The sequence below is a fragment of the Atractosteus spatula genome, chromosome 2 (assembly GCF_055471065.1).
Source record: "Atractosteus spatula isolate fAtrSpa1 chromosome 2, fAtrSpa1.hap1, whole genome shotgun sequence".
NCBI lineage: Eukaryota > Metazoa > Chordata > Actinopteri > Semionotiformes > Lepisosteidae > Atractosteus > Atractosteus spatula.
Genome location: NC_142707.1, coordinates 52787974 through 52811347, shown reverse-complemented (window position 1 = coordinate 52811347; position 23374 = coordinate 52787974). Strand labels below are relative to the sequence as shown.

General features: G+C 37.6%; 2 protein-coding genes across 3 annotated transcripts; both read right to left on the bottom strand.

Moving 5' to 3' along the window:
• Nucleotides 1–1281: 1281 nt before the first annotated feature.
• Nucleotides 1282–6048, bottom strand: rdh14a (retinol dehydrogenase 14a). The gene is made up of 2 exons (XM_088938682.1): nt 5615–6048; nt 1282–2684 (listed from the first exon to the last, which is right to left on the bottom strand). The coding sequence occupies exons 1-2, from the start codon at nt 5966–5968 to the stop codon at nt 2067–2069; spliced, it is 972 nt and encodes a 323-aa protein (XP_088794808.1). The 5' UTR covers nt 5969–6048; the 3' UTR covers nt 1282–2066.
• Nucleotides 6049–7186: 1138 nt separating this feature from the next.
• nt5c1ba (5'-nucleotidase, cytosolic IB a) lies at nt 7187–22096 on the bottom strand. Of its 2 annotated transcripts, none has more exons than XM_088938660.1 (6): nt 14863–15195; nt 14560–14727; nt 12947–13076; nt 12185–12307; nt 10735–10919; nt 7187–10204 (listed from the first exon to the last, which is right to left on the bottom strand). In XM_088938660.1, exons 1-6 carry the CDS (start codon nt 14986–14988, stop codon nt 9842–9844), a joined length of 1095 nt encoding a protein of 364 aa, XP_088794786.1. In that variant the 5' UTR covers nt 14989–15195; the 3' UTR covers nt 7187–9841. The 2 variants fall into 2 exon arrangements, with proteins under 2 accessions (XP_088794786.1, XP_088794794.1); XM_088938668.1 differs by lacking the exon at nt 14863–15195 and adding an exon at nt 22034–22096 and having other exon boundaries at nt 7189–10204.
• Nucleotides 22097–23374: the final 1278 nt, after the last annotated feature.

Here is a 23374-nt window from a genome sequence, read left to right as displayed (position 1 = left end):
ATGAGTTGACCAGTTTGTCCTGTCCCAAGTCCTGTCTTTTGATGTGTAGCTGTCTTTGTTGGAGCTGCTTAAGATATGCTAAGACAGCCGACACATTACACAATGTGCTTGATTTAATACAGTAGTGTCGAATACAGATAAATTATATATATATATATTTTCCATCAATAATATATATAAGTGTTTTATGTTCCACTTCACACCCCTTCACTGAAATAGAAGGTCTGTGTTGGAAAGTTTAAATACACTACCTGATTTTTCTTTTCCTTATAAGAAAACCGGATGTGACACGGAAGAAATGGCAACATTTCAGACTAGAAGTCAGCAGGATTTAGCAGTCCTCAGGATCAGCATTAACAGTATGTAGAATGTATCATTAAAAACATTATTTTTGGGGCAGCATTCCTTAAATGCAAAACAAATAAGTTAAACTACTTATGCTCCAAGACCTTCAATTTTAGGAGACCAGGATCAGATTAATTTAGCCGATCTTGGATTGCATGGATGTTTGCTTGTTAGTGCTCTTGGAGTGATCCAGAAAATGCACTGATCCACTGATCCAGTGCAATGATCCAGAAGGGCAGGGAGAGAAGTCCATGTTTTTCAAGACACATGTCTACTGGTCGAAAAAGGTTGGTTGTTCTTCCATTCACATACTGCACAGGAAATATCCCCAGTCTGGCCAAAACGCAACAGAGTCAAGAAATAGCATGGATGATTTGATTCTAACTGAACTCTAAAACTACACTAGCTTATTAGGAATTCTAACTGGCACGTGTCTGTAAACGAGGCCACCTACAGTACTAACCTGCATTAATCAGTTCTCACAAAAGCTGCCCCCAAATAAAAATGAGTACCATCCTAAATTTATACAGAATAAAAATATAACCTGTTTTAACTTTGGAATTACAGAAATATTTTGCATTTGTTTCTAACAAACAGTATAGCTTACTGAATTTGGTAGTTCCATGTGATTATCCTGCATGCACAGTGTAGGAATGGATTTTGTTAACAGCTGTTTTAATTGTGGTAGCTGTAGGGCATTCACTTGAGTAATCTGGTCACCAAGGTCTAGGCGACAAAAAAAAAAGATTGTAACAAACAGGATACATTGTCTTTAAAAAGCTTTGTTCCTCTGTGCATGCAGTTGTTCAATGACTACTCTACTGAACATTAAAGTGGCAGGGAAGGGTTAATAATCAAGACAAAATAAAAACTTCAGTGTACTGTGTTGTCACCCCCCTTCTACAAAACATAAAAAGAAATGTGAGATGATAGAAATTTTGATTTTCAGAATTGTTTAATTTCTCTTTAGTCAGACAAAGTGCAGACTGTATTTCCACAATGTATAGAACAAGGTAGTGCACAACACCACGGATTAATAAAAGAATTTGAACACAGGACATTTCAATTCTTGATATTGCATAATACCTTTAAAGGCAAGCTACACGTTATGCGTTTTATCTATTGATAGCACTTCAGTTGTAGCATTTTGCCAATGGCACAAAATAAAACATGTAAGATTTAAATGCAAGTAAATTCATTTAACCTACAGATCCTCTAATGTCTTAATTTATACAAAGCCCAATCTGCATGCAGTCACTTTAAAGTATTTTTGCACAAGAAAAGCCAACTTGAGAGAACATGCCCAAAGTCAAAATCATAGACCATGTTTATCTTGATGGAACATTCACATAGTGAAAGACCTACATGTCTATCTGAACAGCCATTCTCTAACAGCCTTGCTATGTGAGAACATAAAGAAAAGGTTGCAAGAGACTATTCAGCCCATCAAACTCATTCAGTTAAATATTCTAAATTAATTTTAGCAAACTGGCAAAAGTAAAAAAAGAAAATTTTGTTCAAGCACACAAAGTACAACTTAAGGAAACCCGATCATTTAAAACTTTGGAACACCGGTAACTAGACTTCATGGTGAATTCTGCATATTCTTCACGGTACAGGCATAATTAGCATTATGTGTAAGGCATGGCTAATTTACTCAACCACCACTTTTATTTTCTCATTTATTTTTGGAACAACAGAAATAATACTAAAAAATATTTTCATTTCGTCAGCCCCACCATAATTTCACTAATGTCCCACAATTTTCTTGCAACAGCATCATCAGATGCTTTAGGCAGTAATTCCTCTTCCTTGCAGTTGGCAAAACACTTCCCAGAAACCCCCTCTACATCTGGAGAACAGGCTAAATAAATGGAGGACTGTGCACCTTCCAAGGGGCTTTTAAAGAAAGCCCAAGACACTAGATTGAATAGAGGCTTGGCAAGGAAAGGAATATTAATGTGTCTCCCCAGATTTGTTCGAACTATTCCTGGGGTTAAAGCATTTACAGTTACTCCTGTTTCTTCCAAGCGTTTAGCCAGTTCATGGGTGAAAAGTAAGTTGGCAAGCTTACTCCTGCTGTAGGCAAAGCTTTTATTATAGCTCTGCTCGCTGCTCAAGTCATCAAAGTTGATTTCCCCATATTTGTAAAGCTTGGAAGACACCACAATGATCCTGCTGGGGGCAGACTTCGTCAGTAGATCTAGGAGGAGGTTGGTTAGCAGGAAATGTCCCAGGTGGTTAACTCCAAACTGCATTTCAAAGCCATCCTCTGTCTTTGTGTACGGGCACTGATAAATCCCAGCATTGTTGATGAGTACATCTAACCTCGGCTCCTCCTTTAAAAATAAGAGAAATATACTGTATTCAGCAGGCATTCAAGATCCGGCATTCAAGATCTAATGATATTTTTGCAGACATGGACTAGCAATAGTCCAGGACTAGTAGCAAACTGATCTGTAAAAACACTGGATAAATCCATTAACAAAAAAAGTTTCTATTATAAATAAGTAAAGATCAATGGTTTTGGTTAGATTTGTGAAAAATCTGGAACTTGGTCTGCATTACATGATGTTCATATGTGTTATTGTGCACAAAACACTTTTCAGCAGTTTAACAGCAAGCTTCAAATTGTACTCATTTCTTCTTACGTGCAATGACTTTGTGGTAATACCAAATTAGACATAAAAAACATTTCTGAATGTTCAAACAAAGCTATATTTGCTTTTCTTAATTAGAGATTGGTATGCAATGCATACTATTAAAAGAAAAGTCTTGGAAGTTTTAACCATCCTGAACAGAAATTACATTTTTGAGCTGGCTGTACTAATTTACAAGGTTACTAGTTGACTTTTGGAATTACCAACCCATAGAGAGACTAATTACATTGGGATACAACATCAGTAAGTGCAAACAACTGGACGGACAGCACCATACATCCATTAGTAAAGGCACTCAATAGGAGTGCAGGCTAAGTCCTACTGCCCTGGCATCACAAGTTTAGCAGACTGTCAATCAATTTATTTGGTACTATATGGAGCCCACTGCGACACTTTGTCACAGAGCGCTTTACAGATTTCTTTAGCCGTTATAAGACAACAGTTGACCATGTGGGTACAGAGGAGAGGAGAACAAAAACTTCCAGTGGGAGAGAAGGAACCTCTGGTCAATGTTACCAGGATTTCCTGGTAGTATGATGTTAAATGTAGACAAGTGTGTAATATTATATGCAGGTGGCAAAGACAATGACCTATAAAAACAAATGACAGAAAAGGAAAATATCTTAAGCATGTCCAGTCACAGAAGAACATTTTCTTGATCTGGTGTGGGATTGCTGCCTCTTATGACAAACTCGGTCAACACTCAGACAATGCCCCCGCAACTTGCAAAACATGTGATTTCAATCCTAAAACAAAACTGAGAATTATCATCAGTTTGAGTTACTTTGCTGCCCAAGTGCTTCTAACTTGTTGACAACGGCCTTGTTTCTCATGTGGCCACAGATCTTAATAAACAACAAATGTCTCCCTCTTGTAGTTGTCACCAAAAACTGTTTGTGTAACTAAGGTTTAAATCCAGTGAGAGATCCACGCGCCCTCCCTTTTCTAGGAAAATTGAACCATAGAAGTGCTGTGTCTTCTTTTAAAAACGATAGGGTGCTTCTTACATGCTAAATATTTTTATCCAAAGAAACATCAGTTTCCTACAGCAATTTCTGAATAATTGTTCTTTAAATTATTTTTCCACAAATTCCAAACAGGGACATGGCCTTGTTTCTAGTGAGCAACAAGTACAACATACAGTAGGCATAGCTTTTGAATAGCTTTCCTTAATAAACAGTCTCTACGATGGTACCTGATAATGTCTTTAGCACACTTTAAACACGAAACCCCAATATTTATTTATTAATTCCCAGATCTATACTCAAAAATGTAAATAAAAGAACCCTCATCTCATCACTTCTGAAATGGGTCAAGTCTGGATACATCTTTCACACCCACTTGTGGGATATACACCCATTTATATCCCATTTTTGGCAATACTGACACAGAAACAACTAGAATGAATCGCTGCCAAGGTTCATTTCTATATATACATATTAATAAAAATGTTTTGTCACATAGTATGACTGTTTAATGTTTTATTTACTGCAGGGGATCTTTATCTTCGCAGAGCACAATAAAAATGTACACAAAATTCAACACCTGGAAGATGACCTTTTAATGCAGACAAATTCCAGATTGTAAAGGAACAAGTAATATGTTTATTCCATGCTCAAAAGAGAAGAAAGAAAACACAACGTTTTGGCCGTGAAGCCTTCTTCGGGTGTGAGAAAGACAGGTCAGTAAGCAAAGGTAATGTAGAACAGGAGAACAAAAGCTGAAGTCAGGATAGTCAAAGAGAGGTGTGACATGAAACCAACAAGTAGGAATGGGTGCAAGGGAGGGTACAACCTGAATGGACATCACAGGGCAAACACACACTCAAACCAGGTCTATTTTTTTAGAAGTAAAATAACAAGTAGATTGTTATATGCAGGTAGCAAAAACACCAAGTACAAATATAAAAGGGCAACGTTAAAAAAATCTTGGAGAGGCTACTTATAAGAAAGCTGCAGGCCAAGCTTAAGAGGACACATCAATTACATTTTTTTAAACACTGGTAAATAAATAAAAAATATGAGCATGGCATGCCTTTGAGCTTGGTGGTGTATCTTTTTTTTAACATGTTCCAGAAAATCTGTTTTTTAACTGTTTCTTTACAATGTTTGCCTGAGAGGCTAAGAACTGGCCCATTTTTTAGAAAGTGCATTATAAACTCAGTGATTCATTTCTTCACACAAAGATTTGTGGAATTCCAGAACAATCTAACCTAACATGCTGATCTTTTCAGTCAATAAATCATGGATGAAAGGATTTTCTCTAACCAGCAACGAACTACTGTAGATGGTCTCCTCTCTTTAGTAACCGTTCTTATGTCCTCACGTAACGGACTTTTAATGTACTTCAGAACTACGGTTTTTAAGAATTGTCACAAGTTCATGTACTGCAAGTCCATTTTTTATCAGAAACATTGGTCTTTTACTTAAAGAGTCACAAGCTTAAGCAACTCATCTAAGAAATAACAGCAATATTTAACCCATCTGCGTCTCGGTCATCTAAAATGTGCGCTTAATAAGCCGTTCATATTTTTCTTAATAATTATTAACATAATATTTGCAAGTGGTTTCAAGTGTGACGCTTTATTTTCGCAATATGTTAAAATGTACCTTGATAATTTCCTCACAGAAGTTATGAACAGACTTTAAAGAAGCGAGATCCAAGTGTTTGATTACAACTTCGCCGTGCTCTGGCCCGGCCTCCTGCCGGATCTCCTGCGCCGCCTCCTCGGCCCTTTGCCGGTCTCTGCAGGCCATGATCACTCGGGCCTGCAGCCTCACTAGCTCCGCTGCCGTGGCCTTCCCGATCCCGCTGTTCGCCCCTGTCACTATAACCGTTTTCCCGCGCATCATGCCGGAGCAGAAACGCAATACTTGGACAGACGATCGCCTTGAAAATACTCGACGAGCGACGAGCAGTACTCCACCGCCCAGTACAGCGGCCAAAATCACCGCTGTAGACATCAATAGCAAAGATATACCACCATAGCGCGCTATGAATCAAAACAGAAGTCAAGGTGACTACAACTCCCATAATCCTTTGTGATCGAGCCAGTTAACTGCGGGAGTTGTAGTTTATTGAAGTAAATGCATAGCAAAGTTTTATCGTATTTATTCTTCGCCTTCTGATTAAAATGGTCTTTAAAAAAACGTGCTACATATGCGATCACAAAGTTAATTAGATTTCTCACGGACATAAGTTACAAAAGAACTTTTACAATAACTGAGCGTCATGGTGGCGCATAGTTTAGCATTGCTGCCTGACAGCTCTCTGTCCTCGGGTTTTATTCTGGACATGAGGTGATATCTGTGTGGAGTTTGTATATCGTCCCCCTGTTCACGTGGGGTTTTTCTGGGTGCTCTGGTTTCCTCCACAGTGCAAAGACATATTGGTATTTTTTCCCGAAGAGCAAAAACAGGGATACAAATGTAGGGATGACAAGGCATAACAAGTGTGAAGAACAGAGAGAACCCGATCTAACAAGGGTCACAGCAGTAATTACTGCCAAAACTGCTTTAACTCAGTACTGACTTTGGGTTATCTGTACTTAACAATGAGAAAATTTCAATTTATATGCTCCTCAGTATTGAAGCAATGTTCATTTGAAAATATTTGCATTTATAGTTGGTTTGAGTTATTTGGTGTAGTTTAAATATCTATAAATTATCACTATTGATAGGATTGAAAACATTTACACGAAAATGTATACAGGTAGGGCAGCACAGTAGCTAGTGGCAGTGGTTAGCATTGCTGCCTTTCACCACTGGGGTCCTGTGTTTAATTCTGGACTTGGGGTGCGGTCTGTGTGGAGTTTGTACGTTCTCCCCATGTTCATGTGGGTTTTCTCCTGGTGCTCCGGTTTCCTCCCACAGTCCAAGGACATACTTGTAGGTTAACTGCCTTCTGGGAAAAGAGGCCGTGGTGTGCGTGTGTGCATGTCTGTGCTGTGTGTTTGCCCTGCAATGGATTGGAGTCCAGGGTTTACCCTGCCTTGCGCCCACTGCTTGCCAGGATATGTTCCAGCTCTCCCCCATGTCCCTGCAATGATACAAGCAGTTTGAAAATGGATGGATCAGTATAAACAAAATACAAGGTTTTACAAGATGAAATTTGTAAAAGGCTAAACTGTAACATCTTATTTATGTATATATAATTTTAATAAGAAATAAGCAACACACAAATATTTTTTTAAGCTCAGCTTTATTGCAGTATAAAATATAAAAAAGACAGAGTAAGGATTTATCACACCACAAAATATTTTGCAGAGCTCTTTAACCTCAATTACCTGCAATGCTATAATAAATATGCATCACACACAAAATAGAATAGAACACTGGACAAAATAGTGTTTAATGAAATATGTCTAAGAAATGTTATACAACGTCCTGCAAGATAACCATTTTATACTGTGCTTACATTGCTGAAACCCATATCCCTCTACATGGGTTAAGCAGACAGTATTGTAAGTATAACATGCTGAGCTAAAACATACATCTGTAGGTCAGTTCATGTTTACTTATTCTAGTGCCTTAGAATCTTTTATATTAGTAACCTGAAATTATGTTGTGTGCAATATGCTTTACTGATGTAAACATCACAAAAGTAGAAAAATACCAGCATTACAGATTTACCACAAGATAAAGACAAAGGGTTTTTCAGGGAGGAAAGACAAAAATACGGCAATCTTCTTTAACACTTCTACTATACATCATTCTGCTGATGAATCTGAATATTAGGGTAAAGTGCCCATAAACAATAATAGCCTAAATTGAGACCAGTGCTTTACACAGCTTTGCATGTACTGCACGAATTATGAAAAAACAGTAGAAAAACAGTAATACAATTCCATCCGTTTTCATTCACCGGTATACAACCCTGTAAAAAAGCAGAAATCTATCAGTTAACATGAGGTTTCTGAGGAGACTCCATGAAACTGATAAAATACTCTGTACTACAAACATAATTTTAAAAGAAGCGCACAACTAAAATGATCATAAATGAAAAAATCAACTCCAAAACAAAGTTGGGAAGGTTATCAAAGTATTATTTTCCAATCAAAAATGATGTCGGCACACAACAGTGCCACTCTGCTTAAATTTTCAAGCATCTTAAATCATTTCTGCCTGGTTTCTCAGACTTCGATTAGCCCCAACCCTAGTCCAACGCACCTAAATTGTCATTAGGGTAATCCAGTTAGAGCTGAGAAGGTTTAGTGGAAACCAGCCCTTGAAAAGTTAGTTTAAGTCATTAACCTACTAATTTAGCACTTAAGAAACAATTTCACACAGTAAAGCTATTCACACTGCTGGATAGCTGATATTGTATAACATTACTAGGGTGATACATGACACACTAAAGTAAATATGTGCTATCTGGTCAATGGGAAGGTCATGGCTGTCACCTGTTAAAACTACTATTCACAAAAGGGTTCCTGTATTTTCATAAACTTGGTTTGCTGTTAATCCAAATTCAGTTATTAACTTTCCAGTATCTTACTGCTTTATGTAATAAGCTGAAAAAAAAATTAATACTTTTTTTATTATGCAGATTTTTCATTAAATACATATGCCTCACCATTTTAATTTTTAAGTCACTTTCAAGAAAGTGTACTATAAATGTCTAGAGAAAAATATCACTGTTCTTTTATACTGTATATAGCATATTATACATGTGAACTATAAAATATAAGAATAAAATCAGTGTGTTTTCAAATGGGTAAGTTTTTTTTTGGTTTTAAACCTTATATATTTCAAAAATAGGTTGAATCAATGCATTTAACATGAATATTTCTGAATTGCACCAGGAAAATGATGGGAGAGTTTATTTGCCCTATAAATAATGTAAATATGAAGTATTTCATATGTTAAACAATCCAAAGACATTCTGTTAGATGAACTAGCTTCAGAGAGAATTGGCCTTATTTGTGAGTGGTGTGTTCGTGTCTGTGTCTGTCCGGCGACGGACTGGCGTCTCATCTGGGGCGTACTCTGCCTTGAGCAGGTTGCTTGCCGAGACTATAGCTCTCCTGCAACCCTAAACTGGAAGAAGCAGTTAGAAAATGGATGGATATGTTGAATATCATGAGATTGGTTTACTCACCCATCCACTTGACCCTTAGTAGGTCCTGGTGAATATGAGTTTAATGAGTGTTGTTCAATTAGTAGAATTCTGACTTGCACTCCTTGACTTAAATCTTACAGGGTATTTAGGTATTTTCGGTGTGACACTTGCTGAATACTGGGGTGAGCACAATCTTTGTGGGTTTCCAAAAGGAGTACCTTCCTATTCTGTGCACAGACTGGTCTATCAAGCAGCCAGATCTTTCAGGTCCTTACCCAGCTCAAACTCAAATAATTCTTGCAGGCAATGGGGACAATGAGCAAACAGAAGAGTATGAAACCATCTTTTCAGTGTTAACAACAGAATGGGGGCAAAAGTGCCCCATATGTGCTTATGTTTACTAGGAATGTGGTCATTTTTGGTTTTTCTTTGATTGTGAAGGAAAGGCACCTTACGAAAGACACTGATGGTTTAGGCCGACTTGTTTAAGAAAACTCAGATAAAAGCAGGCAGCACAAGACCCAAAACCATACTTGATTTATGATTCTTATAAAAAGGGGAAAAGATCTTTAAAAATTTGGAAGAAAGCAGAAACATAGTCCTGAATCTTGACCAATCAAGACTTCATGCCCTCTGTTAATGGGCCACACATTCCCTTATGGTAATGGCAATAGGAAAGCATCACAGAACAGCACCCTCACCACAGATCAAGAGACTCCGATGCAAAACCAACCAATCTGCTGCTAAAGCAAGCACAGGGTGCTGTTAGCATTCATTCATTTTTTGGGTGTTTCCTCAATAAGTTTGCCTTTCCGGTACTTCTGTCCTATTCCATACGGCACATGTGCGGCAATGGTCCCCAGCTCCTGGGCGCCCTCGATGTGGAACATCTGGTCGTCGAAGAAAATGTGGGGGCGGATTTTCTGCAGCAGCGGTCCTTTCGGGGCCCCGGCGAGGAAGAGGGCCTCATCGATCTCCAGGCCCCAGCTCCTCAGGGTCTTCAGTACCCGGGCCCCTGAGCTGGCCGCGCTCCGGGCGGTCACCAGGTAGGTCCGGATGGGGCAGTTCATTCGTTCGTTCTTCTCGTAAAACTTGCGCTGAAGCTTTCCCAGTGCTTCCAGAAAACATTTCAGAGGACCCTAAAAAAATAATGAAACACATCCCCTTAACAACAATTCAGCCTTGCTGTGACACACCTTGTGTTACTGCAACTGTCTTATAACTCAATATACTTATACAGTAACTTAGAGGTGGAAGAATATTTAAGAAATGGACAAGCTGCATTTGTTAGGTTAGGAGTCCTGAGATTAAGTACTGGAATGTGTGACTTAAAATACTTTTTTGCACACCAAACTTCCATTCACCGCCAATTGGAAATCAGAAATTATTTACTTGACTCCAACTGGCAAAGTGTCCATGAGGTCCTACCAGTAATATGCAATTGGTAAACATCAGAATGTTTACAAATGAGAGGAGGCCCTTTAATCTAACTGGTTATAAGATCTTGAGCCACTGTCTTTGGAAATAAACTAGAGTTTTGGCTTCAACAATCTGGCTGGTCAGCTTGTTTCAGATTCTCTCACTGCTTTGCATAAAGCCCTTAGTGGGTTTAAATTCAGAATTAATCTGAGCCCCTCCCCCTTGCCTTCAGCTGAAATAAGGGAGTCACCTGTGCAAGGGGCTTGTTCTCAAAAGCCTTCTCGTGCTCAAAGAAAGAGTCCAGTCCGTGCTCCTTCACAATCTTCTCTGATTCATCAGAGAACAGAACTGCGTCTCCATCAAAGGCCACCCGCAGCTGGGTGTCACACAGCTGGACCTCTTTCTCAGGAGTGAACATTGTAGCAGCGGCGATGCCTAAAACACAACACAGTCATCGGTCACTTTCAGACCAAAGCGCATCCAGTGACAGCTTCAATCCCCGAGGGCTCGCAGGAGATGCAGTGTTCACAGCAGCCGCCTTCAATCCCTTCTGGAATGTAAACTTCACCTTCGATTGTTTCCAACCTGAATCACAGTATGCCAAATGGAAGGAGGAGCAGTACGTGGACTTCTCACATGTCATCTGAGTTCATTCCTTCTGCTCTGCAGTCTGATATGCAAAACAATTCAGCAATTATCCTGAAATATCTTTTATTAGCACACTCAATACTATCCCCAAAAAACAGTCCCTTCAATTAAAGTTTTAAAGACCTCATCGGATCTTTTCAACAGTCCCTGTTTCTTTCCCAAAGGATTCAGATATTACTATTACCAATTTATTTGCCTGTTGTTTTTATCCAAACCAACTTATATTTGGACCTATTTATACAGGGTATTTTACCAGACCAATTCAGGTGGAAGTACTGTACCTCTCTCAAGGATACAACAGCACTGTCTTATCTGGGATTTGAACCCACAACCTTCCAGTCACAAGCCCAGAACACTAACCACTGCTAATATAGTACTGTGACACACTGCTGCCTATACCATCTTGGGGGATGTATGTGGAAACATATATTAAATGTAGTTTATTCAATTTTTAGTTTTAATTCCTTACACTTATATATCGCTTTTCTGGACATTCCGCTCAAAGTACCTTCCAGGTAACAGACATTTCCCACCACCCCCAATGTGCAGCCCCACCTGGATGATGCGACAGCAGCCATAGTGCACCAGTACACTCCCCACACACCAGCTATCAGTGGGGAGGAGAACAGAGTGATGAAGCCAGTTAATAGATGGGGATGATTAGGAGGCCATGATTAGTAAAGACCAATGAGAAATTTGGCCAGGATGCTGGGGTAACACCCTACTCTTTTCAAGAAATGCCCTGGAATTTATTTTAAAAAAAAGATGGATACATGGACAGTGATACTAAGTAGCTACATGTAGAAGGTGACAATATAGTACTGTGACACAATCTTTAAGGCATTAGGTATTTACTGTCTAGCTTAAAAAGTTAAAATATGTTCTTTGAAATTTAAAAGGCATAGTTGTTGAGTTACCTGTGCACCAGAGATGGGGTTAATTAAATCTGAACTAAACTACTGTATAGGTTGTTGGCTGTGCCTTGTTACAGATGGTTTTGTGTAACCAAGAACACTAAAAAATATTCTAAGAAGTGAGATCAACTTCAGTACCTGCTTCAATCGCCTCTTGTACTTTCTCTGAGTCCTTCGACAGATAAAGGTTGGTAAGATAAGCCTTCAGGTAACCAATAGGGCTTTTTCCACCAGTCATACAGAACCTTTCAATTGTTAAATCTGAAAGAAAAAATAAAAATTATCATCAAAAATGTACACTAATAATCAATAATTACTACTTATTTAACAGTTCTTTTTATTTCTTTATTTTACCAGGAAAGTCAAAAACAAACTCTCATATACAATGATGAGCAGAATACTCTAAAACAATTAATTTCAGGACCAGCAGGTCTGGTGTTTAACACCTCTATGGTTGTTATTTTTGTTGAAGTCTAGGCCATCTCTTTGAAACGTGCTTTAATTGACTTAAATTGTTAGTTCAGCAAATTGTAAATGATGTTGTTTCAAGATTCCAGTCCAGAAAGTATAGCTAATCAAAGACCATACCTACTAAAATGTAGTTATTTAACATAAGTTTAAGAGAAGGTCAAATTCTAATCTCGTACTCTGCTCCCCCAAGTATAAAACTTCCTAATTACATGTATCTTTTCTAGGTGCCCTTCCTCCACTCCCTTCACCCTTGCAGCAGCTCCCTGCTTCATTCCTCCTACTGTAAGTGAGGGGGGTTGTGACAGAGCTGATCTTTAGCCATGCAAGTTCAAGCCAAACAATATGAGAATTTCACTGAAACACTGAAAATACTTTTCTCCTCCTGTCACAAAAGCTACAAGCTTTTTTTTTTCTGCAGATGGTACATACCATATTGATTGATGCTGTTGATGAGACGAACCCCAACTTGGGCGTGGTTGTTAGTCATGAGAACAATATCAAACAGCTCTTCGCTACCAGGGTAGAGTTCACGCAACCGTGAGTTAACAGTCATTAAAGCCTGTATAAAGAAAGAAAGAAATGCATCCATAATTTAAAGGTAGTACATAAAGTCATTATCAACATGTACACAAAGCTCAAAAGGTACAGTAATGCCGTTATTGTCTGACAAGCACATTACCACAGTCCAAAGAAAAGACACAGTCTCAGCTTGTTAAAAGTATATCTCTGAGCTTGACAGGATAAGTCATCTCAGATGATTTGCTTGTCTTAAAATCTGAATGAAGTACTGTATATCTTCAATTATTACACCGCTAATTTACAGTGGTATTAACGTGTAATAATAATTATTTTAAATTTTCTCCTGTGTTTAACAAGACACATATTATTATTGTTTCTGTGTTTTGTATTGTATTAATGGCCCTTGGAGGTATGTTTGTAAAATTCTAGTAATTGTAGTATTAGAATGCTATAACCAGACAGGAACGTAATAGTTTTTATGTTCGGATATGAGCCTGAACTACTAAATTTAGATTCTAATGCTGTATTTTCCAAATCAGATAACAATAGATTTTTAATAATTATACCAAGGCGCATACTGTACAACCACTGGTCTGAAAACACATTACAGGAAAATAACACCAAAAGTTTTAATAATTTTCTAATGAAAAAATGTACTGTATCATTTACTTAAACTACTGTATCTATGTACTTAATAAAGTCTGTATTTTGGAGTCTCACAGTAAAACTTCACCTAAGGAAAGGCTTGACATTTTCTGTCATTCAACCACAGTTCTTTGTGAAAAGATGTAACCCCTCTCAGTCTTTAACATCTAATTTTCTTAGTTTTACTTTGACACTGGTTACTGCATCAGTTTTAAAGGGGTTTGACCATGTGTGCTGACTTTGTGAACTGCAAACAGGAGCACCGTTTTTTTCATTTAATTCAATGTAAACCACCAGTGTTTTTATAAATGGTACACTTTTCGTTTTTCAATTTCATTTTTAAAGCCAATGTTTTTAGACCAATCCATCAACATCTGCCATTTCAAATGATCTAACATATCGGAGACATCTTCTCTCTGAAATGTTCACTTTGTGTCTTTCACCTTTAATTTGTTATTCAAAACAGGTGGCTGACCTGTAGTTAATACCTTATCTTTGTGGTTTTTGTTATAATACACATAATTCTAACACCGTCTTGACTTCATAATAATAATGAACACAATTAAGGGTGGGACAACCAGCATTTAAAGTGAACAATTGCTTTAATATCTCCAGACTGAAGTCGCACACTGAAAAGTGAACTCTCGTGATCTTCCCTCTAGTGTCGTGCACTGGGTTTATGGACAGTAAGGTTTTCTGGGTAGGATTTGGGTTTACGAGTTTTTCGTAAGTAGCCGACATCTGTCTCGAAATTATTTCCGACTTTCATCAGCGAGAGCCGAGAGTGCGTAACGGGTACAGAAAGTGCTCAGAGCCCCACCTCTCCATTGCGCCCACTTCCTCAGCACACAAGATACTGTATATATTGTAATATATACCTTCACAAATGGAAAAGCCGCTCCCGGCGTCAGGGGCTCATCTTCGTGCTGCTCTTGATACTCCACGTATTTTTCTAGCCCTTCTTCTTCGTAGATTTTCCTTTCTTTCACCATATTAAATAATGTTCGTGAAGATACTGCGATGGTTACGGCATGCTGGGGTTTGGGCTGCAAACAACACAGATGACAAAAATAAGACAATTTAGTTTCAGCGCAGGGTATTTTTTGTGATGGGTCATCGCCTAAATATCACTCTCGATGGTGTAAAAATGCAAAATACAAAGACATCTTTGCTTAACTTACAGGTCTGGGCTTCTTTGAAGTCTTATTCAAGTTATCATAAAAAGCCTTAGCCGCTGCCCAGTCTTTGTCATCTGCGCTGTTCTCTCCTCCGGCCTCTGGAGCGCCTTTGGGTTTGATATCGCTCATAGTTAATTGCGATAAAGTGAACTTTAATACACACGATCACACGAAGCAGCCTGCGCTTTAACTGCCTTACAGTCAGTAACGTACAGATAGAGAAGTACAAGAAGATCGGCTGGCTACTGTACAGTGCAAATAACGCGGAAATGAAGTGAAAGGATTCCCGAGAAGGGCGTCCCCTAGTTACCCATGATCCTCAGAGACGCTCTGCCAGTTCAGCAGTAAAAACTCGCCAGCGCAGGTTACAGCAGATACTGTAGCTGTGAGGATGCAAGTCTTCACTGGAACTTTTTTTTCCACCTTTTTACTGTATAGGTATAGGTATAGTGGAACACCTTCCTCCATTTTCACCACGACGATGAAAGGTATCCTGAAAGCTATGATCCCAACATAACGTCACTCCTAAATTAGATATGAAGTATAAAACCTACTGTAGTGCTTTCATGATTAAACTATACATTGAAAATTGAACTTTAATTTTAAATTCATATTAATATTATGTTGATTTCTCATAAAAATACAAATATTTGGACATAAAATATAATAGTATATTATTTTAAAGTTACAAAGTATTTCCAAAATCAGAGTGAAAAATGATTTATATGCAAACCATCCATCCATTTTCTAACCACTTCATCCAATTCAGGGTTGTGGGGAAGCCGGAGCCTATCTTAGCAAGCAACTGACACAAGGCAACTGGCACCCTGCACGGGACATCAGTCCATCTCAGTACACACACGGACACATACTGTATACACCCACACCAGGACAATTTTTTACCTTTTAACCAATGTATCTACCTATTTGAATTGTAAGAGGAAACTGGAGCACCTGGAGTAAACCCTTACAAACATGGGGAGACCATACAAATTCCACACAGATAGCACCCATGTCCAGAATTGGACCCAGGGACAGAGCTGTGAGGCAGCAATGCTAAACACTGTGCCACTATGTTGTTCTTATTCAAACTAGTTCCTCACTTTTTCAAGGCAGGGAACTGCTACAGTATATGGCCTTTTTTCTTTAAGTTATTTTTTCTCCAAAATTGGACAACCAAGCCAGTTTCACCCAGCTATTTAAAATCATGCTCATTCCCAGTGTTCTCTCTCTATATACAGTATACAGTATCTCACACAAACACCTTTTTTTTTGCATTTTGTCTCCTGCCTCCCTCCTCCACCACACTCTACCTATAGCTGCCCTTTGTTTAACTCCTTTCTCTGAAGATGATAAGATCACTTTATTAGCCATATACAATTTTTTGTAATAAGATTAGTCTTTCTGCATACCCCAACTTGCTCTCCATGAGACACACAGACAGGGAGAGAAGCTTGGGGTCAGAGCGCAGGGTCAGCCATTTATACAGCACCCCTGGAGCAGTTGGGGTTAATGGCCTAGCTCAGGGGCCCCAACAGAGTAGGATTCCTCTGCTGGCTGCGGGATACAAACCAGCAACCTTCCAGCCACAGGCGCAGATTCTAAGGCACTGCACTGCCCAGAAGCTGGAGTCCCAGCTTCTCTGTCCTATGGCCAGGGGACTGTCTCTTAACCAGGCAAATTAAGCCAAACCATCTTACAGTTAAAATACTTAATAAATATACACAAAGCATCTGATTCTTGTTGTTATTCCTCATGAACCCCTGGTTTGTAGCTGCTCTGGGAATGCCGTAGGTCAAACATTCTTACACTGACATTCTTGCAAACGGTGTTGGCTCTCAGCATGCTTGCAAACACTTGGGAGTGTTTATATCTTAATGAAGATGAATGAGCACCTTGGTTTTTCATTACAAATAGTGGCTTTTCAGCAGCTGAGGTTTTCTTTTTCATTTATTGTTAGTCTTTGCAAGTTCTTCGTTTGGGGGGTTAAAAAAGTATTCCCTTCAGAAGACAAGCATTAACCAGCAGTTTTAAATCCCATCTTGTTACTTTTATTGTGTAAGGAAATAAGAGTGATCTACGGCAGTGTTAAACTCTGACACTTCCCATCTTAGAATTGTACAGGCAGCGGGAGACAGGACACCATCATTCATATATACAGTACACTGCTCTCTTTGGACACGTGAACCCATGACCTGCCTGTAGCCTAGTTTTAACCTCCCCACTAAGAGCATCAGAATTCTGTCATTACCTAGAATCCACTGTTGAACTATAATCCCAAGTAATATGTGTGAAATATATTATTATTAATTATTATTATTATTATTATTATTATTATACAAAAAAGACATCAATGAAGAGTAATGCCATTGAGATAGAAAGGATGGCAGAGGCTAGAATTACATTTGCAATTAAATACTGACTCCACAGAACACAGACTTGTTGTTAATGCATAACTTTCTTCCAGAATAAGCCAGAGAATCAGAGAATCAGCTTGGAGTGACCCTAGTGGAGTGCAGAATTTCACATCAGATACACTTAGGATGGTCAGCTATTTTGTCAAAAAATCTGGGTACTCTTCTCAAGGAGTTTATTTTAGACTCATGTAAGAAATATTACAAGGGTGTCCTTCTATCTCCTGTGTCATAATATCCAATGACGACCTATTCTGTTTCAGTTAGATTCTGGGATGCTGGTGCATACCTTCATTTTCTCTACATTGGACTACTGACTACTGTGTTTGTGTTTGCAGTTTGTTTTCTAACAATTCTAAGTGAAACTTTACCAGATTTTTAAATGTTCAAAACAGAGTCCTAAAGATTTATTTCAAAAGCCTCACCCTGACCTCTAAAGTGCTTAACAATTGGAAAGCCTAGTATCTCAGAGACTTGCTGAGATTGCTGAAGTCTATCTCAACAGCTCTGCTCTTTAAATTCTGGTTTATTGTGTGTCTTGAATGAAGTGATCACAGGCTTATTCAGTGCAAACTGAATTTGAGGGATTGAGGGAGCAACACTAGTGAAAAAATGAAAATGTTCTTGTTTTCCTAAGAAAGAAAGCATTTCTGTTTTATTTAGTACAAGTTAAATAGGAGAAATTAAAACGTATAATGACCCCAAAATTAAAAACAATAATACTAAGCAGTAAGAACATTAGATCATTCAGCTGTAAATTTGTAAGAGATACAACTGAAGACAAGTGAAGCATGAAGAAAACCATACAAAGACTAATGATCAGAAAAATACACATATTCTTGCAATTAGGCAGAAAGATGGGACCACAGTCAGAAACTGAGAACTGATTGTCTAAAGAGTTGCAGAATGTTCTGAGAAATAATAGATTGATGACAGTGCCAACACAGACAATGTAAACAAAGACTGAACTCTGATTACACACAAGGTATCAGACGTTCTCCCAGAGGAAGAGAAACATGCTGTCAAGCACATGGAGAATGGAAAGGCACCTGGATGTGATGGCACGTCAGTTGACATTATCAAAAGAAGGTGGACACGGTCTTTTAAAATTATTGGCATTGCAAAACTGTAGCAAGAAAGCAGTTGAAGAGGACTTCAGACATTACAGCCCGATGAGCTCACTGCCTATAATCTACAAGACTTCCAAAATGGTGCTCACAAACAGTCTTGAGAGAAAACTGGTTGTAATTACATTTGCACCGAACCTAAAAGAACTGCAATTACAGCTTCAATTCCAGGAACTTTATACATCACCAGCATCAAAGCAGGCCTGATAATAAACTGAGAGAAAACAGTGATGTTTCCTTGTGTGTCCTCTGATTTGTGTTTCACTCTTTATTGTGATGAAGTCCACTGGATTGACTTTGTCAATTCCTATGAGCATTCTGAAAACATTTACTGCATATGGTCCCCTTATAGTATTCTCTGTACAAGACCAAAAAGATTCCATTCCTCCAGAAACAGGTTAAAAGGATTAGCTACCCTTGGATAGGGAGAAATTAGGTGTGATCTCTCTGGTAGACAGAACCACTTCAGCAAATGGTGCAGTCTTAAGGAACCTCATTAAGGTTTAGACATACAGTAAAGAGGAAACTAATTATTCTAGCAGGTTGTGGGACATACAGTATTAGAGAAAAAAAGGAGTTTTATTACACTGGGTTATGGCTAGGGATAATCTAGATTATTAATAGAAATCAGAAAGAGTAGTGGTCCTAGTACAGATCTGTGTGATACTCCATTAATTATATCACCTCAATTTAAGCATTCACACCTTATCTGTACTCTGTACTCTCAAACCAAATACTACATGTAAGATGACTTTTCATCATCTCTTTAGAACTTCAAAACACTTCTGAAAATCTAAGGCCAAATGAAACAGTATGTTCCATATTCATATCCATTACTGTTGTTGCTTGTTCATAGAATTTTAATAAGTTGGTTATACAAGACCCACCTTTTCTAAATTCATGCTGACTGCCCTAGGATTTTATTGTTATATAAGTGGTTCTAAAATTCAGTTCTAATAACTGTTTCCATAACCTTACATGTAATAGAAGTCAGACTTACTTGTCTATAATAACTTGGTGCAATTTTCTCACCCTTCTTATGAAACACTACATTAGCAATTCTCCAGTCTGTGGGTACTACCCCTGTCTTGAGCAACTGTTGGAAGAGTTGTGTCAATGTCTTCTAAATAACTTCTCTCCTTTCTTTGAGTACAATTATAAAACAGCATTAAGTTCCCAAAATACTTCTGCCTTTTCTATACTAATACTAGATAATACAGAACTTTGTCCTACTGCTGCCAGAGGCAATTCATCAACCATATGAGATACACCTTTGTTCAGCAACTGTCAGAAGAGCTGCAATCTCATTCTATTATCTGAAGTCATATAAAAGCTTTCAATAAAGTGTCTTGCAGGAGAAAAGTTGTTTTTCAAATTTATGATTACCCTATTGTAAGTAATCATTTTGATAGTGCAGAATGACCCAATTAATTTAATTTTGAAAATTAATAACAAGTAACAACACTTAGGCTGTGCTCTGCACATTTTAATTTAAAAGGTAAATCACATGAATCAGCCATTATTCAGTAGTTTCAATATGATGTGCTTGCATGATCTGCATGGTGGCAATCCTGTATAACTGTAAGTGCTATGACTTGGTTCCTCTCTTTTAAATTTTGTGCTGCAGTCTCCGTTTTATTAAACAATTCCTCAGTTTTCCGCTTCCAAGTCCTTAGAAAAATAAGCGCAGCACTTAGAGGTTCTTTGCAGCCAAGTAAAATATATCCATAGTCTCTGGTCACAGTATCATTTCCACAGTTGGTACTCTGGGCATTGCTGATATGTCATTTCCCATAAAAATAGGTTTTCATGATGTGGTGCTTTAGAATATGAGCTCTACAGCTGTATTAAATGATACCTGCTTTTTATTTATATATTACAGTATTACACTTTCAACTGCCTAATTGTAGCAACAGAATGTACATATGGGTAATGTCATTTTAAAACAAGGTGTTCCTCACTAGAGCATTGTGCTCTGCTGTTAATTATAAATTACTTTCACCACTCTTTCTTTCCAGTGCCTCAGAGCTTCTGTCTTTCAATGTAGGTCAGCAGTGAGGTAATTATTTTAATCACCAGAGGATCACTTGCTTGAAATGTAAGCAAAGTTTTCTTTCAACAGATACTGATTTGCTTTCATAGTACCTTTAAATTGCAAAAATAGACACATGTATGTTTTCTGAGACTGTATCTACATGTACTGTAAGAGGGCAAAAAGACTTACCAGCAGATCATTTTTAGCAGATGTTTTTTTAAATGGTTTCAGAAATCTAAGTGCTAAACAGTGATGTTTTAAAGTATTGCCAAAGTGAAGAGTGTTGTAAAATCCTTAACTGAAAAATAGTGTCTAAAATATAGTTTAAAATACCACATGTGCAGTACTGTATATTTCACTCCCTATTGTTACTCTGAAAGACATTTTTGCTTCAGTATACACTACATTTCAGGAGATAAATATGACTTGGAAGTGTTACATACAATTTTAAATTTGGTATTTTATTCTCCAAAAAAACTATACACAAGTGGAGTATTCATGTAGATGATGAAGGGGCTCTCTCTCCTGGCACTTCTAAAAAACAAATGAGAGATTTTTGCCTGACTGTTGAGTAGAGTGGGAAAAGGTTGTTTTTAATTATAAGTTTGTTTTCTGGTCAAAAGTGAATCACCTGGCGAAGTGACCGGTATAGAACACGACCTAAGATTATAAACAGATTATAAACAAGAGAAGGGCCAGCTACTGTAGGTTGGTTGGTAAAGATTGATGTTGAGAATATAATAATGTATTTACCCACATTTATTTGCTCCTGAGACATATAAAATATAAAGAAAAACTGTGTGCTGTTGTATTTTCTTTTAAATATTTTATAGAATAATTTAAGCAGAGGGGCTTCTTTAGATGTAAGTTTCTGCCGATTATTCAAGTTGTTTAAATGTTGGTCTTAATTTAAAACTCTTCCATTTCAACATTACAAGCAGTGAATCTAAAAAATAAAATGCATGGCATTTGTAAATTGTAATACATTTAATTGTTTTTTAACTCTGTTGGTTTGAACAGTCTCCAACCATTTAACACATAACAATTAAAAATCACTCTGTCATTTTCATAATACAAAACAGCTTTCTTACAATTGTGTATGGTCTAGATGAACACAGCAGTCTCAGTCTGTCACTTGCTTTGGCAAAGCTGGCTTCAGAGATTAATGGCTTGCATCCTTGATGAAGAGGTATGGGAATTGCGATAGCTCTTTTCCTCCAGTTAGGGGCCACTGTCTCCAAAAGTGTTGAACAGCTCCCAGAAAATGTATCCTGACTGATCAATCGAGCAGTGTATCTTGTGTCTTGATTTTGCTTAAGGCTTGTAGAACATAAAAATGCTTCTTTAATTAACAGTACACAATACAGCATTAATTTATGCCTTTGAAAGCAACTGTACTATATCAGTACAACCCTCCACTTGGAATGAAATCAACTATAGAGGACTATGGTCAAAAACTGTTTTATACACAATATCACAGAGACCCTGTGATAAAATGAGTTAAGCTTTTTTTACTTTATACTTAATGACATGCAATATTTGTCCTCAAGTGTATTTTTAAATCACTGACTATATTAAAGAAATGGTACATATATTACCTTGACTCATCCCTGCGTAATCTTGTTGTTCCATCTCCTCACAAGTCAGAAGAGAAGTTCCTGCCAAATAAGAAGCTCTCTTCAATAGTAGGTGTGGCACTCCAGTTGGGTGTGTCGTAATGGAAACTTCAAAATAGGTGGTTCCCTAGGAAAGCAGACACACATACACAGATATAGGGCACAAACTAGTGCTTTTTTATAATGCAGGAAAAGCAAAACCAAACAAACCACCAAAACAGTAGCCTTGTTTGAGCCTGTAGTCCCTCACTATTCACACCAGGCAGCTGAACAACAAGACTCTCCAAGACTTCAGTCTCCATTTCTTTGAGATTCTTTATATAACTCTCCAAAAATGATCTACTAAATACCAAACAGGATAAATGAGCTCAATGGTGTGCTCTAGTTAATATTTGTTATGTTCTTAAGTTCTTATGTTATACTGTAAATCACGAAGAAAATATTTCTCTTGCTTGTTTCAATCTATTCGAGCCCTTTTTTGCAGTTGTCGTCAATTCGGAGTATTATGTGCTGTTTTGCTAACTTGCACATTGTAACTAATAAGATTTTCTAGGCTAGGCTGGATATATTTAAACGTATTACAACAAAGATACTTAAATCTGCAGTGGATATCAATAAAGCAGCTGCATGTCATAATTGTATTAATATATTTTGTAAATGAAACTTTAATTTCTAAAGTATTGAATATTTTCTTCATTTTCAAGACCCTGCACTAAGTGAAATTAAATGCCAAATTTTAAAATAAAAATCTTACTGTCGTTAAATGGGATCACACAATTTATTGTTAAATTGGATCATAATTGTTAACCGTTTCTCTCTGATCCTAGCCCAACATCCCAAAAGAATCAACAGTGATGAAACAACATGACCGTGTAGTTTGTTCCAGACTGAACAAACCTTTGGGTAAGGAAAGGTCTCGTTTTAAATGACTTCCACATAGGTTCTCCTTGAACACATAGTTTTCACATTTTGTTGTTTTAAGCTATGCATTTATGACACTCTGAAATAGTGATTCATATGTGTTCAATACACAACCTAAGAAAGAAATAAGTAAATATAATTAATATGAAAGAAAAATTAAAAACATGATTGTATAGGTATTCAAACCCTGCAGTGGAAAACCTAAATTAAGGCAGGAATAGATAATTATCTTAATGAGCCAACCATTTAGTTGAGTTGCCCTTGTCTTTGTGCAATAATAGGAGTTCACATGATTTCACAATAAATATGTCTCTGAAGGGTCCCTCAGTTTGGCAGTAAGTTTCAAGCAGATTCAATCATGAAGACCAAAGAACTTTTAAAACAACTCAATGATATACTGTA

Bases quoted from the DNA above. Each gene is read 5' to 3' on its own strand.
- nt5c1ba (XM_088938660.1), bottom strand. From the start codon at position 14,988: ATGAGCGATATCAAACCCAAAGGCGCTCCAGAGGCCGGAGGAGAGAAC. The intron at 13,077-14,559 runs GTATATATTACA...TTCTTTATACAG, and splicing joins CGGCTTTTCCATTTGTGAAG to GCTTTAATGACTGTTAACTC. The intron at 10,205-10,734 runs GTGACTCCCTTA...TTATTTTTTTAG, and splicing joins AGAACAAGCCCCTTGCACAG to GGTCCTCTGAAATGTTTTCT.
- rdh14a (XM_088938682.1), bottom strand. From the start codon at position 5,968: ATGTCTACAGCGGTGATTTTGGCCGCTGTACTGGGCGGTGGAGTACTG. The intron at 2,685-5,614 runs GTACATTTTAAC...TTATTTTTAAAG, and splicing joins TCTGTGAGGAAATTATCAAG to GAGGAGCCGAGGTTAGATGT.